At 37.3% G+C, this 14256-nt stretch overlaps 1 protein-coding gene across 3 annotated transcripts in view; it reads right to left on the bottom strand.

The window, feature by feature from the left end:
* LAMB1 (laminin subunit beta 1) overlaps positions 1–14256 on the bottom strand; it is a 66377-nt gene that overhangs the window by 35646 nt on the left and 16475 nt on the right. For all 3 annotated transcript variants that reach the window (XM_015599501.2, XM_006925354.3, XM_015599502.2), the window contains 6 exons: positions 13165–13367; positions 11050–11170; positions 9266–9454; positions 8805–8984; positions 8564–8676; positions 6865–6944 (listed from right to left, as the gene is read on the bottom strand). In XM_015599501.2, the coding sequence (XP_015454987.1) occupies positions 6865–6944; positions 8564–8676; positions 8805–8984; positions 9266–9454; positions 11050–11170; positions 13165–13367 (886 nt within the window). The remainder of the gene's footprint in view (positions 1–6864; positions 6945–8563; positions 8677–8804; positions 8985–9265; positions 9455–11049; positions 11171–13164; positions 13368–14256) is intronic.

Genomic DNA, 14256 nt, shown 5'->3' with positions numbered 1-14256 from the left:
ATCTCTCCAACTACACTGAACTACTTAAAATTTCTCAACTGGCTGGGTGATTCATGACCCCTTCCCTTTGCTTATGTTGTTTTTACAGTCTGGAATGTCTTTTTCCTTGATTCATCCAACAAAGGTCCACCTATTCTTCTTTCTAGGCTGAGCTCGCATATGATTCCTGCTCTGGCATTTCCTGACCATCAACTCCTCACTCCATAGAATGAATCACTCTTTTATGCCACTACCTCCTTGCGTAAGAAATGATGTATTCACATCTACAACAAAGCTTGTCATGAAATAAGTGTTTGTTAAAATTAAGGCACTGTATCTTCAAAATTCTACTTATTTTTCAAAGCCCAGATCAACTTTCATCCCTTTCATTAAGTTTCATTTGGTTCCTTCCCTCTACCAGTTTCAAGTGGTGCTTCCTGAGGCTTCAATTTTTCCTTATCTGTATTGTTAAGATATTTATTGCCTTCTCTCTGGTAGTATGATTATTGACAGACCTATTTAATCCCATACTAGACTATAAACTCCTTGAGGACCTGGGCTGTTTACCTCAGCTGGCCCCTGCAGGACCTGGCCCAGTGCTAGGCCAGTACTCTCAAACATTGTTTGAACAAATAAATGTGTAAAGGATAGTGGTTATGAATTAAAAAAAAAAAAAAAAAGAAAAAGAAAAAAGAAAAATAGAAGATTTAGTGTAAATAATAAAACGTTATTTAAATTAGTCATTACTCTTTTAGGTAATAAAGGCCTCTGGATAAACTATAATGTGTTCATTTTGTTCTCAGCCTATGTCTATCTTTTTCCTTAGTAACATGATTTTGTGTACAAGGTAAAACCAAATTACATGCATCCATTTTTACTTTATTTAAGTCAAGTGGTTTGAATTCTTACTTTAAACCCATTCTAGACTTCCTTAATTTTTTTCTCATCCCAAAGTTTATTTTAAACCAAGTACCTAAGGCAAGTCCAAATGAAGTCTTTTCTGTAAATTATGTAAATCGTTTTTATCCTAGAGGAATATGCATACCTAACGTCCTGCAGCCAATTTCCAGAGGAGGAAAGTTTGTTCCACTTAGGATCCAGGCCCTTTTGGGCACAGTCCACCCACAAAAGCCATTTTCAAAAATCCAAACATCAGATATTACATCATATGGACATGAAGAAAAATCTTTCTTTCTTCCCCAGATGTTTACAGAGGGAACAAATATCTGAAACACTAACCACCAAAGAAGAAAACAACTAGATTCTTCACATGCTATCACTAAAGAATAAGCAGATAAAGCTGAGGTGTGGCCTTTTATCTGCAGCCCAATTCTAAAGAAGAAATAGCTCAGGAGAATCTGATCAGGTGAAACGAATTCCTTAACATCAGCCCTGGCAATCACTCCTCTTGGTGGCCACAGAATTTACACTAGGCGTGGCTCCAATTCCATAGTCATTCCTTTAATGAACTCATTCTTGTGGCTTTACCTGCCCCTGTGTAGATGGCCCTCACATCTACAGCTCTTAGCTCTCACACAGCTGTGCTCTGGTTGTACACCTCCAGACATGAATGGGACATTTCCATGGTTTGCCAAGCTGTCATCTCTAATTTATCTTGTCCCAAACTGTTCGTCACCTCTTAACACTGGCTTCTTCAGCTATTTCTGTCAGCAGATTTTAAATTCTTCCGATGTTGTAGGTGAGACATAACCGTCCCTTTCCTTTATCCTCAATATCCAAGTCTTATTTCGAGATGATTCTCAACCTAGCAGTTTTCACTCATTGTCACTGTCACTGTCCTAGTCGGTATGTTGTCATTACATACCTATTACTCTAGCAACCTCTCAAACTGAGCTCTCAAGCTCTTTTGTCCCCTCCGACCATCCAGTGCATCCTGTCTACACTGCAAAACCAGTCTCTCTATAGCATTGCTTTCATCATTGCACAAAAATACATGATTGTTTCTTCTTATTTTATCATATCATGTCATGATGTCTCTGCCTGGTTTCCGGCAGCTTCTATAATCCACCCTCTGAATCATAAACTGCTTCTTTTTTTGGTGCCTGCTCTTTGCTTTCAGATGAGCCACACACTCTTCAGTTTTCTACAAATATTTACTGAGTAAATCAAATGCTGGCCCTTGAAGCTGTGCTTCCTGGTGTCAATACTCTCACATTTTATTTTAGTTCATTGTCAACTTTCTTCTGGATGAATCCTTACTTCCTTGGTAAAGTCCATTATTTCTGGCTAAATGATAAAGAGAATAATGGAGGGAAACATAGTCCCTGTCTGAAAGAATTTACAATTTTACCGGGGAGATAAACAATAGAAAAAATGACCAATGCAACAAATTGAAATGCTGTAAGAGCTACAAAGTACTATGGGCACAGAGAAAGACATCGTTCACCTGATTAAGGAGGCTTTGAAGGTTGCAGAGGATCCTGACAGGTTGAGAGAGGACAGGAATGATAAGAGCAAAGATGGATAATGGAGAAATGTAAGCAGAGATGGTCAAGATCAGGCCAGATCTTGACCTTGACACACATTCTCCATGCCTTCACCAGTCTTCTTCCTCTCAGCTAGAAGGCCCTTCTCCCCACCTGTCACACCTCTCAAACCTCACTCATCCAAGCTCAAATCCTACCTCCTCCACAGTTAGATAAAAGATTTATTACATGTAATTATTCTTTCCTGCGTTCAAGTAAAAATCATAGTGGATAGAAATGGTACACAAGTTTATATGTCCCTCACACAAATTTCCCTGTAACTAGATACAGATTCAATGCATTGGATCAGTAAGGGAGAATAATGATTTAAGATAAAACGAATCAGGCCCTGTGGTAGGTAGAATAATGGCCTCCAAAGATGTCCATGGTCTCATCGCCCAAATCTGTGGATAGGTTACCTCACATAGCACAGGGGACTGATGTGATTAAGGTTAAGGACCTTGAGATGCGAGAGTATCCTGGATTATCCAGATGGACCCAATCAAGACAGATGAGTTCTTAAAAGTGGAAGAGGAAAGCAGAAAGTGGGTCAAAGATGCGAAATGAATAAAATTTGACCCATGGTTGTTAGTTTTGAGGAAGAAAGAAAGAGGCCATGAGTCGAAGGAGGTGGGCAGCCATGAGATGCTTGCTGAGAGCCAGCAGGAAAACAGAAACCTCATCCTACAACTGAAAATTAGCAGGAAACAGATTCTCCCCTAGAGCCTTAAGATAGAAACATGGTCTGGTCCTACCAACAGCTTGATTTTAGTCCAGGGTGACCTTATCTGACACAAAGAACTGTAATATAATAAATTTATTTGTTTTAGGGCACTAAGTTGTGGTAATTTACTATGGTAGCAATAGAAAACAAATACAAGCCCTATTTTTTCTAAGTAGGGGAAGACCAAGATTATTTTTTAAAAACACAGATTTCTTGTAAGTATAGACATTAGCAACCTGTTTAAAAATTCTATTGGAAGGAAAATTATTTATCATTTAATAGTGATGAGCAGAGTAAATACTGTAGTTTCAACTTTTCTCTATTACTAAGAAATCAGGGGGAAAAATTAAAGGATGAAAAGCATTATTCATACAAATCACCACTCTGCTCAACAGTGATTTCTCCTCTAAAATTCTGATTACAAATAAGAGTTGGTTCTATATTGATTAACAGTAAACAGTATCCATTTTATCCAGAGTAGCCCCACTCCCCAAACCAGGATACTTTCTTAAGGGATAGGAGCTATTCTCTATAATCCTTCTATGTTCAGTTACCATATAATTAACAAAGGGTTAGACACCATAATCATTCAATACACTGATGAAAACGGGTATTAATTCCTGCTCTTGTTCCAAAGTATAATAAATTTCAGTTCCTCATTTATTGAGCACCAGCAAGGCCCACTGTGCTAGGAATGAAGGAGATGCAAAAACAAATAAGACACAATCTCTGTCCAAAGAGATCTTTCAAATATAAACAGCTATAATACAAAGCCCAGTAAAATAAGTGCTAAAAGAGATGCAGAAGTAATGTGCTGTTGAAACACCAAAAGGAGGACTGGGAACTTCAGTCTAGGAAGCTAGAAGTCTTCAGCAAAGTGGTGGTGGGTTCCAAGCCAGATATCAAAGTCCTAGATTAATTGATGAAATGATTTTGAAGGATTATGTAAAGATGTTTATATTTTTCAGTGTTTTTTAAACATTTACAAGTAGGATTTACCTAGCAACCATTCTTATTTATTCATTAAAGCACGTTATCTGGTGGGCAAAGCTTCACTGAGTTACATAATTTACATTAAGTTTTACCTCCTGAGAATGTTCGAAAGTTCAGATTAGCTGTCAACATAATATACATGGATTACTAAGCTTATATTGTTTTATAAAAATCCATTTGGCTTATTATATAAAACATTTAAAAAGTTTTTCCACTTCACATGACTTTTACACTTAATTCTGTCCCTGGCCAAAGTACCCAAGGAATGTTTGGGGATCACATTTAGAGATCGTCTTTCCTAAGGAGTGCGTATTTAGTTTCTACATCTTAAAAATCTTTTGTTTCTCAAATTCTTTAACTCAGTCAACATTTATTCAATACCTACAATGTGTCCAAGGTAAAGCAAAGGAATATTATCAAGTAGAAGATATTTATGAGTGGTCATAACACATTGTTTATTCAGTAAGTATTTCCTGAGCTTTCTCCAAGTAGAATCAGTGCTTCGGAAGATGGTGCCTCAACTACCCCTCCAGGGCTCTGAGAGAACGCCCATGAGGGAAACTCCGAAAAGGATCATCACTATGAAACACTGTAGTCACAGGGCTAGGGGCATCTGTAAAGGTTCTTTTTTGCCATTAGGGATGTCAAAAGATATAAAGTCTTATCAATCATGCTAGAGGGATCAAATTACCTGCTTTAAAATCACTAAAAATTTTTGCTTCACAAACTCTTTTGATTAGCACATTCTGGTTTTTGGAAATTTTTGCAAGACAGACTTGGGGCAACCCAGGGAATGTGTGTGGGTGGATTTAGAGACAGGAAGTGTGTGTGGAATAGAGAAAAAGAAGAAGGGAGTATAAGTAATAGAAAGCATTAAGGGTAAAGGAACATCGGACATTCCTGAGTTTATGACGTAATTCGGAGAATTACGGATGCCATTTTCATCTGATCATGAAGAATTTTAGATGTGACGACAGCTTTGAATTGAGGAATCGGTTACTAAAGGAATCAGCATGTGTGTCCTGGGAGTCACAAAGAAAAGTCAGAGAAGAGTCCCTAAGCAGCCAGCAGTTTGCCTTTCTGCCCTGCTTGTATAGAATTAGCCTTTCTTCCCCCTCTCTGGAGGTTTCTTAAGAACAGACATTCACAGTGCAGTTCCGGAGGCTACCCACTGTACTGAGTTTACCGCACGATCAGGAGTAAGACAAACCTGAATGCAGAGGCCAAACAGAACATGTTCTTGCTGCCTAAAATCTCCTTCCTGTCCTGCAGACTACTGTGGTGTTGGAAATAATCTTATAGGGGAGTCAGTTCCTGAGCACAGAAGGCTCGCTCAGCGAATTCAGCACGCTCTCCCGGGGAAGACTCAGGGCCACAGGGAAACACCTGATGTCCTTCCGGCAGTCACTCACACCATCTTCACCAAATGCTCTGAATCTGATCATGTAACCAACAGAGACAAAACTCTCTTTACCTCAAAGGTGGTCAATTAAACTCTAACAAATTTAACATCTTGCCAAATGTGTATTATGATAATTTCTGGTAGAGCTTCATGTCTCATCTATTCAAAGAATACCAACTTATTTAAGTCATTAAAAGTTATGTGTAATTTTCATTAATAAGCTTGGAAGGTGAAAAAAAGAAAAAAACGAAAAAGATTCTTTATACAAATCAAAATATGAGTTCATTTTTAATCTTTTAGATTGATGAAAAATAAAATGTTTGTTGATACCAACTGCTGGTGGGAATAGAGAAAAAGGTACTTTTATAACTGGGTGGCAGAAAAATAAACTAGCACAATTTGTCTGCAGGACAATCTGACATTCTCTATTAAAATAAAAAAATGTACATCTAGTTGACTTAGTGATTCCATTATTGGGAACCTAATCTATAGATATATCTACAAACATCCATCAAGATATATCTACAAGGGTATTTATTCGCTGAAACATTTTTAAAGAGGAAAAAAAAAAAAGGAAATAAATAAATCCATAGCACTTTTACATGACAGAATACAAAAAAGAAAAAGGGGGGGGGGGGGTAGATGAATACACACTGCTACAGAAAAAATCTCTATGTTAAAAAAAGCAAGTTGCAGAATAGTACATAACATATATTACTTTGATTTTCAAAAAATGGCAGTGAGAAAAAATGGGAACTCATGGGCTATTTTTTCTTTGCACTTGCCTGTTAAAAAATAAAACCTAACATGTTATTTTAAAAGAAATTAGAGGAAAGAAATTGTAATTTTTAACACATATTCTGAGCACTATTATTAACTTCTAGAGAGATATAAAAAACTTTTAACAGTGGCAATTCTCGGCAGTAGAACTTGGGGGGAAAAAGGGCAGCATACCTGTCAGAACCATTTGTTTTTTTAAAAAAACTATGGGTATATATTGCTTCCATAATTTAAAAAACTACTGCAAAGTAAAAGTACAAAAACAAGTAACAGCAACACTATTAAAACCAAGAAACATAAATATATTAGAAGGTTTCAAAGCTAACTCTTGGAATGAATAAATCTTTGAAAACACTGAGACCAAGTGATTATCAGTCATTCAAATCAAAAGTGAATATACTTCCCATGTCTTCTTCAGAGACTGAATGTCACTTCACCTAAGGGTCATGAGGGCTTTCCCAGGTGACCGAGTACAAGGATGTAAGTGCATCTTCACTCACCTGTTGTTTAAGGCTCCTCCAAGGTCACAGTCACAAGGTCGACATCCATCCAAATCATTGCTTAAGCCCCAGTGTTCTGGCTGCAGAACAGAAGATTAAGCATCTAAAAGTGGGTTCCTGTATTAAATAATAGACTCAGCAAGAAACAAGTTATAGCACGTTTTGGCTATTCCACCGAACATTCATTTGCACTGTGAAAGCAGAAAGCCTACAGAAGAAATGAGTACAAATATTCTAAAACAAAGAAACCCAAGCTGCAGGTCACCGAGATCAGAGAGAGTTACTTACATATAAGCACAAGGTAACATCAGATCAGAGCAGTTTCTTTGCCCTGCAAATAGCCTGAACTCAATAATAACCATGAGAAAGTGGCAAAGATACCAATTTTCTTCATTAGAATTACCCTAGTAGTAGGAGAATTTTGGCAAATATTCGGCAGGCCTTTAGATTTTTTCCTAAGTTCAGTCTGTCAAAAATTTTAAAAGCTCTTCAAGGATTTGCCTGCTTGGAAACATAGCCTAAAGCAGGGACTGTTTCACAACTGGAAGGTGAGGAGATCGATCACCAAGTCCTGAGAACACCGGAGAAAGAAATAAGAAATGGGGCAGACTCTACGTAAGGGAGATCTCTTTGCATCTCAACATATACGTATTTCCTAATGAGCGATAAAAACTAGGTTCACCCATTTAAATCAGACTTTCAGAAATTTAAGAATCTATCAGGGTATATGCAAGTATGCATATTTAGTGATCATAACTGTAGTATGGGTTCAAGTAGACTTCCTTTCACATATTATAAAAGCAATCATAAAAATGTTACGAGATACAGACTAATTTAAAAAAATTACTCTCATAATTATTTTACCTGGAATCAGCGAACTTTCTGGTATATTTCCTTCCAGAGTTTGTTTTTCTTGATGAAATTTTTTCCTACATTATCAAGATATTACTCATATTCTGAGTACTTTTTATACCAGCATCAGCATTTCCTCATGTTATTGTAATTTTCAGTGGCAACCAAGTATCACACTGTATAGAAGCCCTCAGATTTACTTAACTATTTTCTTTATTGTTGCTTCTAAGTTTTTTGCTATGATTAATAAAAGATGCAATGACTTATTGGGTGATCACTTCATAAGGTATATAAATGTCTAATCACTATGTTGTATACCTGAAACTAATATAATATAGTATGTCAACTGTAATTGAAAAATAAATTTAAAAAAAAGATGCAATGAGTCTTCTGGTGAATACATCTGAGTCTGATTTTCCGATTATTAGGTAGAGCCCCAGAAGTGTGATTACTGTGTCAAAGGGTATGCACATTTCTACAGGCTACTGATACATATCTCCAAAATGCTTTTCAAAAAGTATGAACCAATTCGCATTTCCATCAGCAGCTTATGAGTACCAGCCCCTCATTTTGTCCTAATAGTAAGCATACTCATTTTTTAAAACTTTTGTTAATTTTGTCTGTAAAAATGGTATGTTACTGTGGTTTTCTTTTACGATTCTAACAGTGATGGTGAATATCTTGTCAAAATTATTCATTAGTAATTCCTCTTTTGTAAAGTATCTACGCATGTCTTTTAACATTTACATATAAGGGTGATGGTAGAATTTACAATAGCGAAAAGCATTTTCTGTTAAAACATGTCATATTCACAAACTACACATCCATGTAATCAAGATTTACCTACCAGACACTGGTCACAATGCTGTCCTGTCACCAGACGTTTACAGTAGCAGTAACCCCTGTCGGAGTCACAAGGATTCCCGCCAGGGATCGTTCCCAGAGGATTGCAAGCACAAGCTTTATTAAAGAGAACATGAAGTAAAGAAACATAAACCACAGGAGTCTGAAGTGGTAGTCTGGATTTAGAATTGCAAAATAAAATGGGAATTATGAGAACTCCTAAACTTTTCAACAAATATACTTACATTTACAACCAAATGGATCTTCGGCACTTAAACCGTAGAAGCCTTCTTTGCAAATATCGCAATGTTCTCCTTCCACGTATAATTTACACCGACACTGACCAGCAATGAGGCCAGCAGAAAAATCAGTGTAACTGTCACAGATTCCCCCATTTTGAGAACCAGCTGGGTCACAGGTACATTCTACAAAGAATGAAAAGCACCAGGTGACATGATGTATGTTTGTATAAGTACATATATTCCTTTCATCCGCCAGATGGCACAAAAATAGACTAAAAAAGGCTAGACTACCAAATAAATTCCACTCCCAGCATCCTGCATAGCAGAGAAAATAATGCTGGGTCTGATGCCCATACTATGAGTTCTGAAAGAAGGATGCTAACTATCAGACTCTTCAAACTGAAGGATGACCTGAGAGAGGTCCCACCTCATGACCTTTTCCCACATGACCTTTACCCACGTACGTTCACAGAAATTAGGATCTCGGATGTCCCTCTCCGGGTGTTGGTAGTAAAACGGCTTGCATTGCTCACAGTTGCGTCCCATTGTGTTGTGCTGACAGTCATCACACACTCCTCCACTGACGTTTCCAGTAGCCAAGTAGACTGCCATGTCAAAGTGGCATGAGCTGGCATGTTCATTGCAGTTACATTCTGTGTGACAAGACCAATATCAAGAAAAGCCTTTTAAATCTATTTATCAATGGAAGCTGGGGTTGGTAGGAAGGAAGCTTATTTTGGAAAGTAGGGACAAAAGTTCAGGCAAAACAGCAATTAACAAGAAAGCACCTGTGATGAAAAAAGACACATCCACTTACGATATCAGCTTAAATCCTAAATCATGCTGGAAACCTTTGAAGTGTGAACTTTATGAAATAAATTCAATAATTTGCCCTCTTTGGAAGAGAATGGGCTATAAAAAGTTGAAAACCTTTGGGGAAAGTCTTCTTGGAAGCTTATTGACAGGAAGGCTGTCATTGCATGGAGGGTTCCTTTGGGTCCTGCTCAGGGGGATATGGAGATATATCTCTCTGGAGGATTTTCTAGGCAGTATGTTCCTAGAAAAGCCTCTTTGGGCTGCCAGCTTTGAGGAATAAGGTAGGAAAGTCCTGATTCCCCTCCTCTCCATTCCCACCACCACAGTAGGCCAGTAATTCTCTTTACTGAGAATTATGGTCTGCTTAACAGCCATCCGGCCGGATTGAGTGCAGTCTGTTCCTATTCTCGCCTATTTGGCAGAGTTGTTTTGGTCTAACCAAGCTTTAATCATCTCACTCTCATAGTCAACAGTCCACACGGATTCCTTTTATCTTCTCACAATGAGGCTTAACTCAGCTTGGTTTTCATGGGGTTCTACCCTCTAGCCTGATCTGTCTCCCCCTGTAACACTATGTCCTGTAGAGAGGGTGTCTTATCTGCTGATGTATCCTTGGGGTCTAGCAGAGTATTGCTCTTGATACACTGGTTGAATTAAACTTTGGGATCATTTCCCAGCATAGACTATGGTGGTCACAAGAATGTCCTTGGGGCCTTGTGCTAAATGTTGTTCTCCTTACCTGAGGTCCCTCCCACCTCCCCCTCCCCCTTTCTTTTTTTCTTCTCTTTACCTAAACAATCTTAACTATTCACCAAGAGTCAACTGGGTTGTACTTACTAACAAAACCTTGACCACTCCAACCTTCACTGCTTTCTTGACTTCTAGAACAGCCCTTCTCAGTGGGGGCAATGGCAGGCATACTCCTCAAGGGGAGGATAATATATTAGAATCACTGTGTGTGGGGTGGAGAGGGGTGGCAGTGTTTCAGATGACACCCCTGCTCAGAGAATACCACTGGGATGGGTGGATGGATAGATGGATGGATAGATGGAAGTAAGCTGGAGGCTGCAGCTGGGCTGGTAAATGAACAAGCTCAAACACTCTAACTCTGTATCTCTTCAACCTTAATGCTCTACCATGCCATATTTTTCAACCATTTTTTCTCTCATGGTCATGTTGCCTTAAAAAACAGGTATGGTGTCAGGGAAAACATAACTGTCTTCTACTCAATCTGCTCAACATACAATGCTGCTCAGTAAATATTAATTTATTTGAGTGCATATTGGTTTCCTAGGAGTATCAGGGTGAAGCTGGGAAAAGGGTAGTAACTTTTCTTCCTTTTGCAAAATAGTGTACTATTATCATACCTCTAACCAAAAAATGAATACTGGGGTCTGAATTGATTCAAAATGTCCCTTCAACTGAGACTTACTTTTACAGGCATTGCTGTTTCGACCTTCAGCAGGTCTCCATGGTAAATCATGGTAGAAATCCATGCACAGTTCACAGTTCAAGCCCTTGGTATTATGCCTGCACATGCAGTGTCCATGAACCTTGAAAGTTATACGAACAGGAAAGAACAAAGTAAAAGATATACTAATGGTCAGATTTTCACCATGATCAATGGAGAACATAAACCCCTTTTCATACTAATCCTAATCTCTAGAGCATCACATTGAGTGTTTCTTTGTTTTTATTTTGTCCCCCTCCAAATGAATGCTATCTGTCCTGTTGATGGCTATAACACCAACCTATAGAAATAGTTCCCATTATATAATGGATACTCAATAAACATTTTATGAAGTATCAATGAAAAGAACCCAGATGAACAAAATTAGTAACTTAAAAAATTTTAAAAAGAACAAACTATTTCAGAGTTAAAAAATATGATAGAAACCAACAAAAATTATAATGCAGAACTAAATGTATACACACCACTTGGGAAGCAACTCACATTGCTGTACATTTCACCACCATGCCATGTAAATTTTGTTCTTACTTCAGGCACAGTACTTAAAATTTTTTTCAACCAATTATTTTACATTTCCATTTTTCCTTTTACTTTTTTTTCTTTTCAGAAAGGAAATATAAATCTCAGAAAAAGATATTAATTCTTTTTATGAGGGCCCATGATGTATTATTTTGCATTGTGTTACTGCAAGGCATGCTGAAGCCTGAGGCACATAAACAATAAATTCTTTCAGTCTACCGAATATGCACACATGTGAGCAACTCACCTTAACAATAGTTTCTATAGAATGGAATTCAGAAATGGGACAGACAGGTTGACCTTGGACCCACTTTGACAGAAATGCAGTTAACAGAAGTCTAAAACCTGTCATTAAAAGTAGTTTCACATAGACTGAAAAACAGTTCCAAAGCACATACCACAGGACTGTATAGTTCCTGAATAAATAGTCCACATACTGTGAGATGTGTGACAGTGACATGATACAGTGACACAGGACTGTATAGTTCCTGAATAAATAGTCCAACATACTGTGAGATGTGTGACAGTGACATGACCAGCTACATACCAAATTAATTACACTGAAAAGTAAACCAAATCTTCATAACATTCTCTGAAATATATAGCAACAAGATTAGGAAACATCTTCCCTTTAGGCTCTGTTAAAAATTCAACTTAACGCAATAAATTTCTAACTGTAGTAGAAGGAAGGCAGAAGTTTTAGAAAGTTGAATACACTCAATCTTCCGCCTTCTTAGATGAGGACCAACAAACTTTGAAAAGGCAAACAGCAAGTCAGCAAGGTGCATCCTTCATCAAAGAGGGAGACCCACAGTCTAGTGGAAGGAACCCTGGGGCAGAGTCAGGAGAGCTGGATTTGAATTTCTGTCTGCCATGTACTTACTAAATCCCTAATAAGGATTCTAATAAGGATTGCTGGTTTAATAACTCCTGTCTGGCTTAAAAATTCTATGGATCTATAAGAATTACCAGTTTGCTTAGAAGCTGGTAAAATAACCTAACTTTATCCATTTTAGAAATCACCCAAATCCCCCAATTTAAAAGTATATAATTTGAAAACACAGCATAAAAGTGGGAAAAGAATGAAACTAGAAGATATAAAGAAACAGTCCATTTGATTCCTAAATGATAGCCTATGGTCCTAGGTTCAAAATTTCAGTTTCTTCAGGCTGGAATCAATTTATGCCTTCTAGCATAAAGGCGGAATGCTTGTGATTTTTAATCTTCCCTAAAGTAAAAGAAGATGTATTGCTATTTAGAAAACTTTTTAATCCTTGCTGATTAAAATACCTACTGTAACAGCAGCCCTCAGCTACAATTTCCAAAAAGTAATTCAGTATCTATGAAATCAGCAGTCCTAACATTCTTAGTCCAAGAAAGTCAGCAAAGAGAAAATCAACAATCAACCACCACGACTAACTGTGCAAAGGACTAACTGTAAGCCTGAAAAGAATAAAACCCCTAGAAAACGTGAAAGGCTCACGGTTAAAAATAACTTAAATAGGCTTTTTAAGTTCACCTGTATAAAGGGGCACACCACACAGAGTGCTTGCTTACCATTCCTTCTACTTCTTCATTGACTCCATCCACAGGGGCACATTCACTGGCGTGGCCATAGCAGAAGCAATTTCCTCGAACCACCATGTCATAAACTGCGTAGTAGTACTTTTCTCTGATTTCCATTCTGGAATCCAAAAGGTTATCTCCCAAAGTATGTAGTTTCACAAACTTGATTCTCAAGTTGGTGATTTTTAAGAGGTCTATGAAGGTCACCAAGGAGATGAAAAGTCTGATTAGACAAGCAAGATTTATTTTGCAATTATGCAACATCTTTTCTCGTTATAGAAAGGTATGATAAATAAAAATGGCTTAAGTTAAGTTTACTCCCCTTGTATGATCTAGATGATCATAATAGTAAAGTTTCACATAATGTGACAGTCTCTGGAAGAAAAAAAGCTTACTACCTCCTCCTTAGTTTAATGAGAACGTTTATTCTGTGACAGATTTGTCTGTAGGCTGATGATGTTTCAGGAAGAAGTGTAAAAGTAGAAATATGCAAGAATGTGGTTGCAAGATTGCCAGAATCCACTGGCACATAGTAATCTAAACTATTGCAATACCACCTGGTTCCCACAGCAATTAGTGTCAAGTCTCAAAATCAGAAAATCCATTCAGGTGGAAAAAGTTTTATCAAAGCACCCTAATTCTCATTATTATTATAAAATAGTTAGAAAGAAACATATTTCTGTGTTTATTTTAGATTTCATTGAAATTTCCCACCATTCAGATGAAATTCAAGTTACTAAAATAGATTTAACACTATAAGATAACCACAATCCAGGGATAGAATATCTCAACCAAGTTTTTAAGCAACGTGCCAATCTAAAACTTTTTCTGTCCAAGTTTTATGATATGAATTTACCAATATAATTACTCATATAATATAGTGGCATAAAGATAAAGGAACTTAGTATTAGGATACTGGGGCAAATTATTTTTTCCTAAATATAAGTTACTTGGAGATCAATTTCTCTTATCTTTTCTTTTTCTTGGGTCTATAGACCTATGCTGATTATGGAAGCTGCACTGTCAATTACGTTCTACAGTAACTTTACCAGCTAAGAGCCATTCAACCTTCTCCACCAGTGT

This window comes from Pteropus alecto, unplaced genomic scaffold, assembly GCF_000325575.1.
Source record: "Pteropus alecto unplaced genomic scaffold, ASM32557v1 scaffold109, whole genome shotgun sequence".
In the NCBI taxonomy this organism is placed as follows: Eukaryota; Metazoa; Chordata; class Mammalia; order Chiroptera; family Pteropodidae; genus Pteropus; species Pteropus alecto.
Note: the sequence above shows the minus strand (reverse complement) of the source record. Positions and strands in the feature narration are given on the sequence as shown.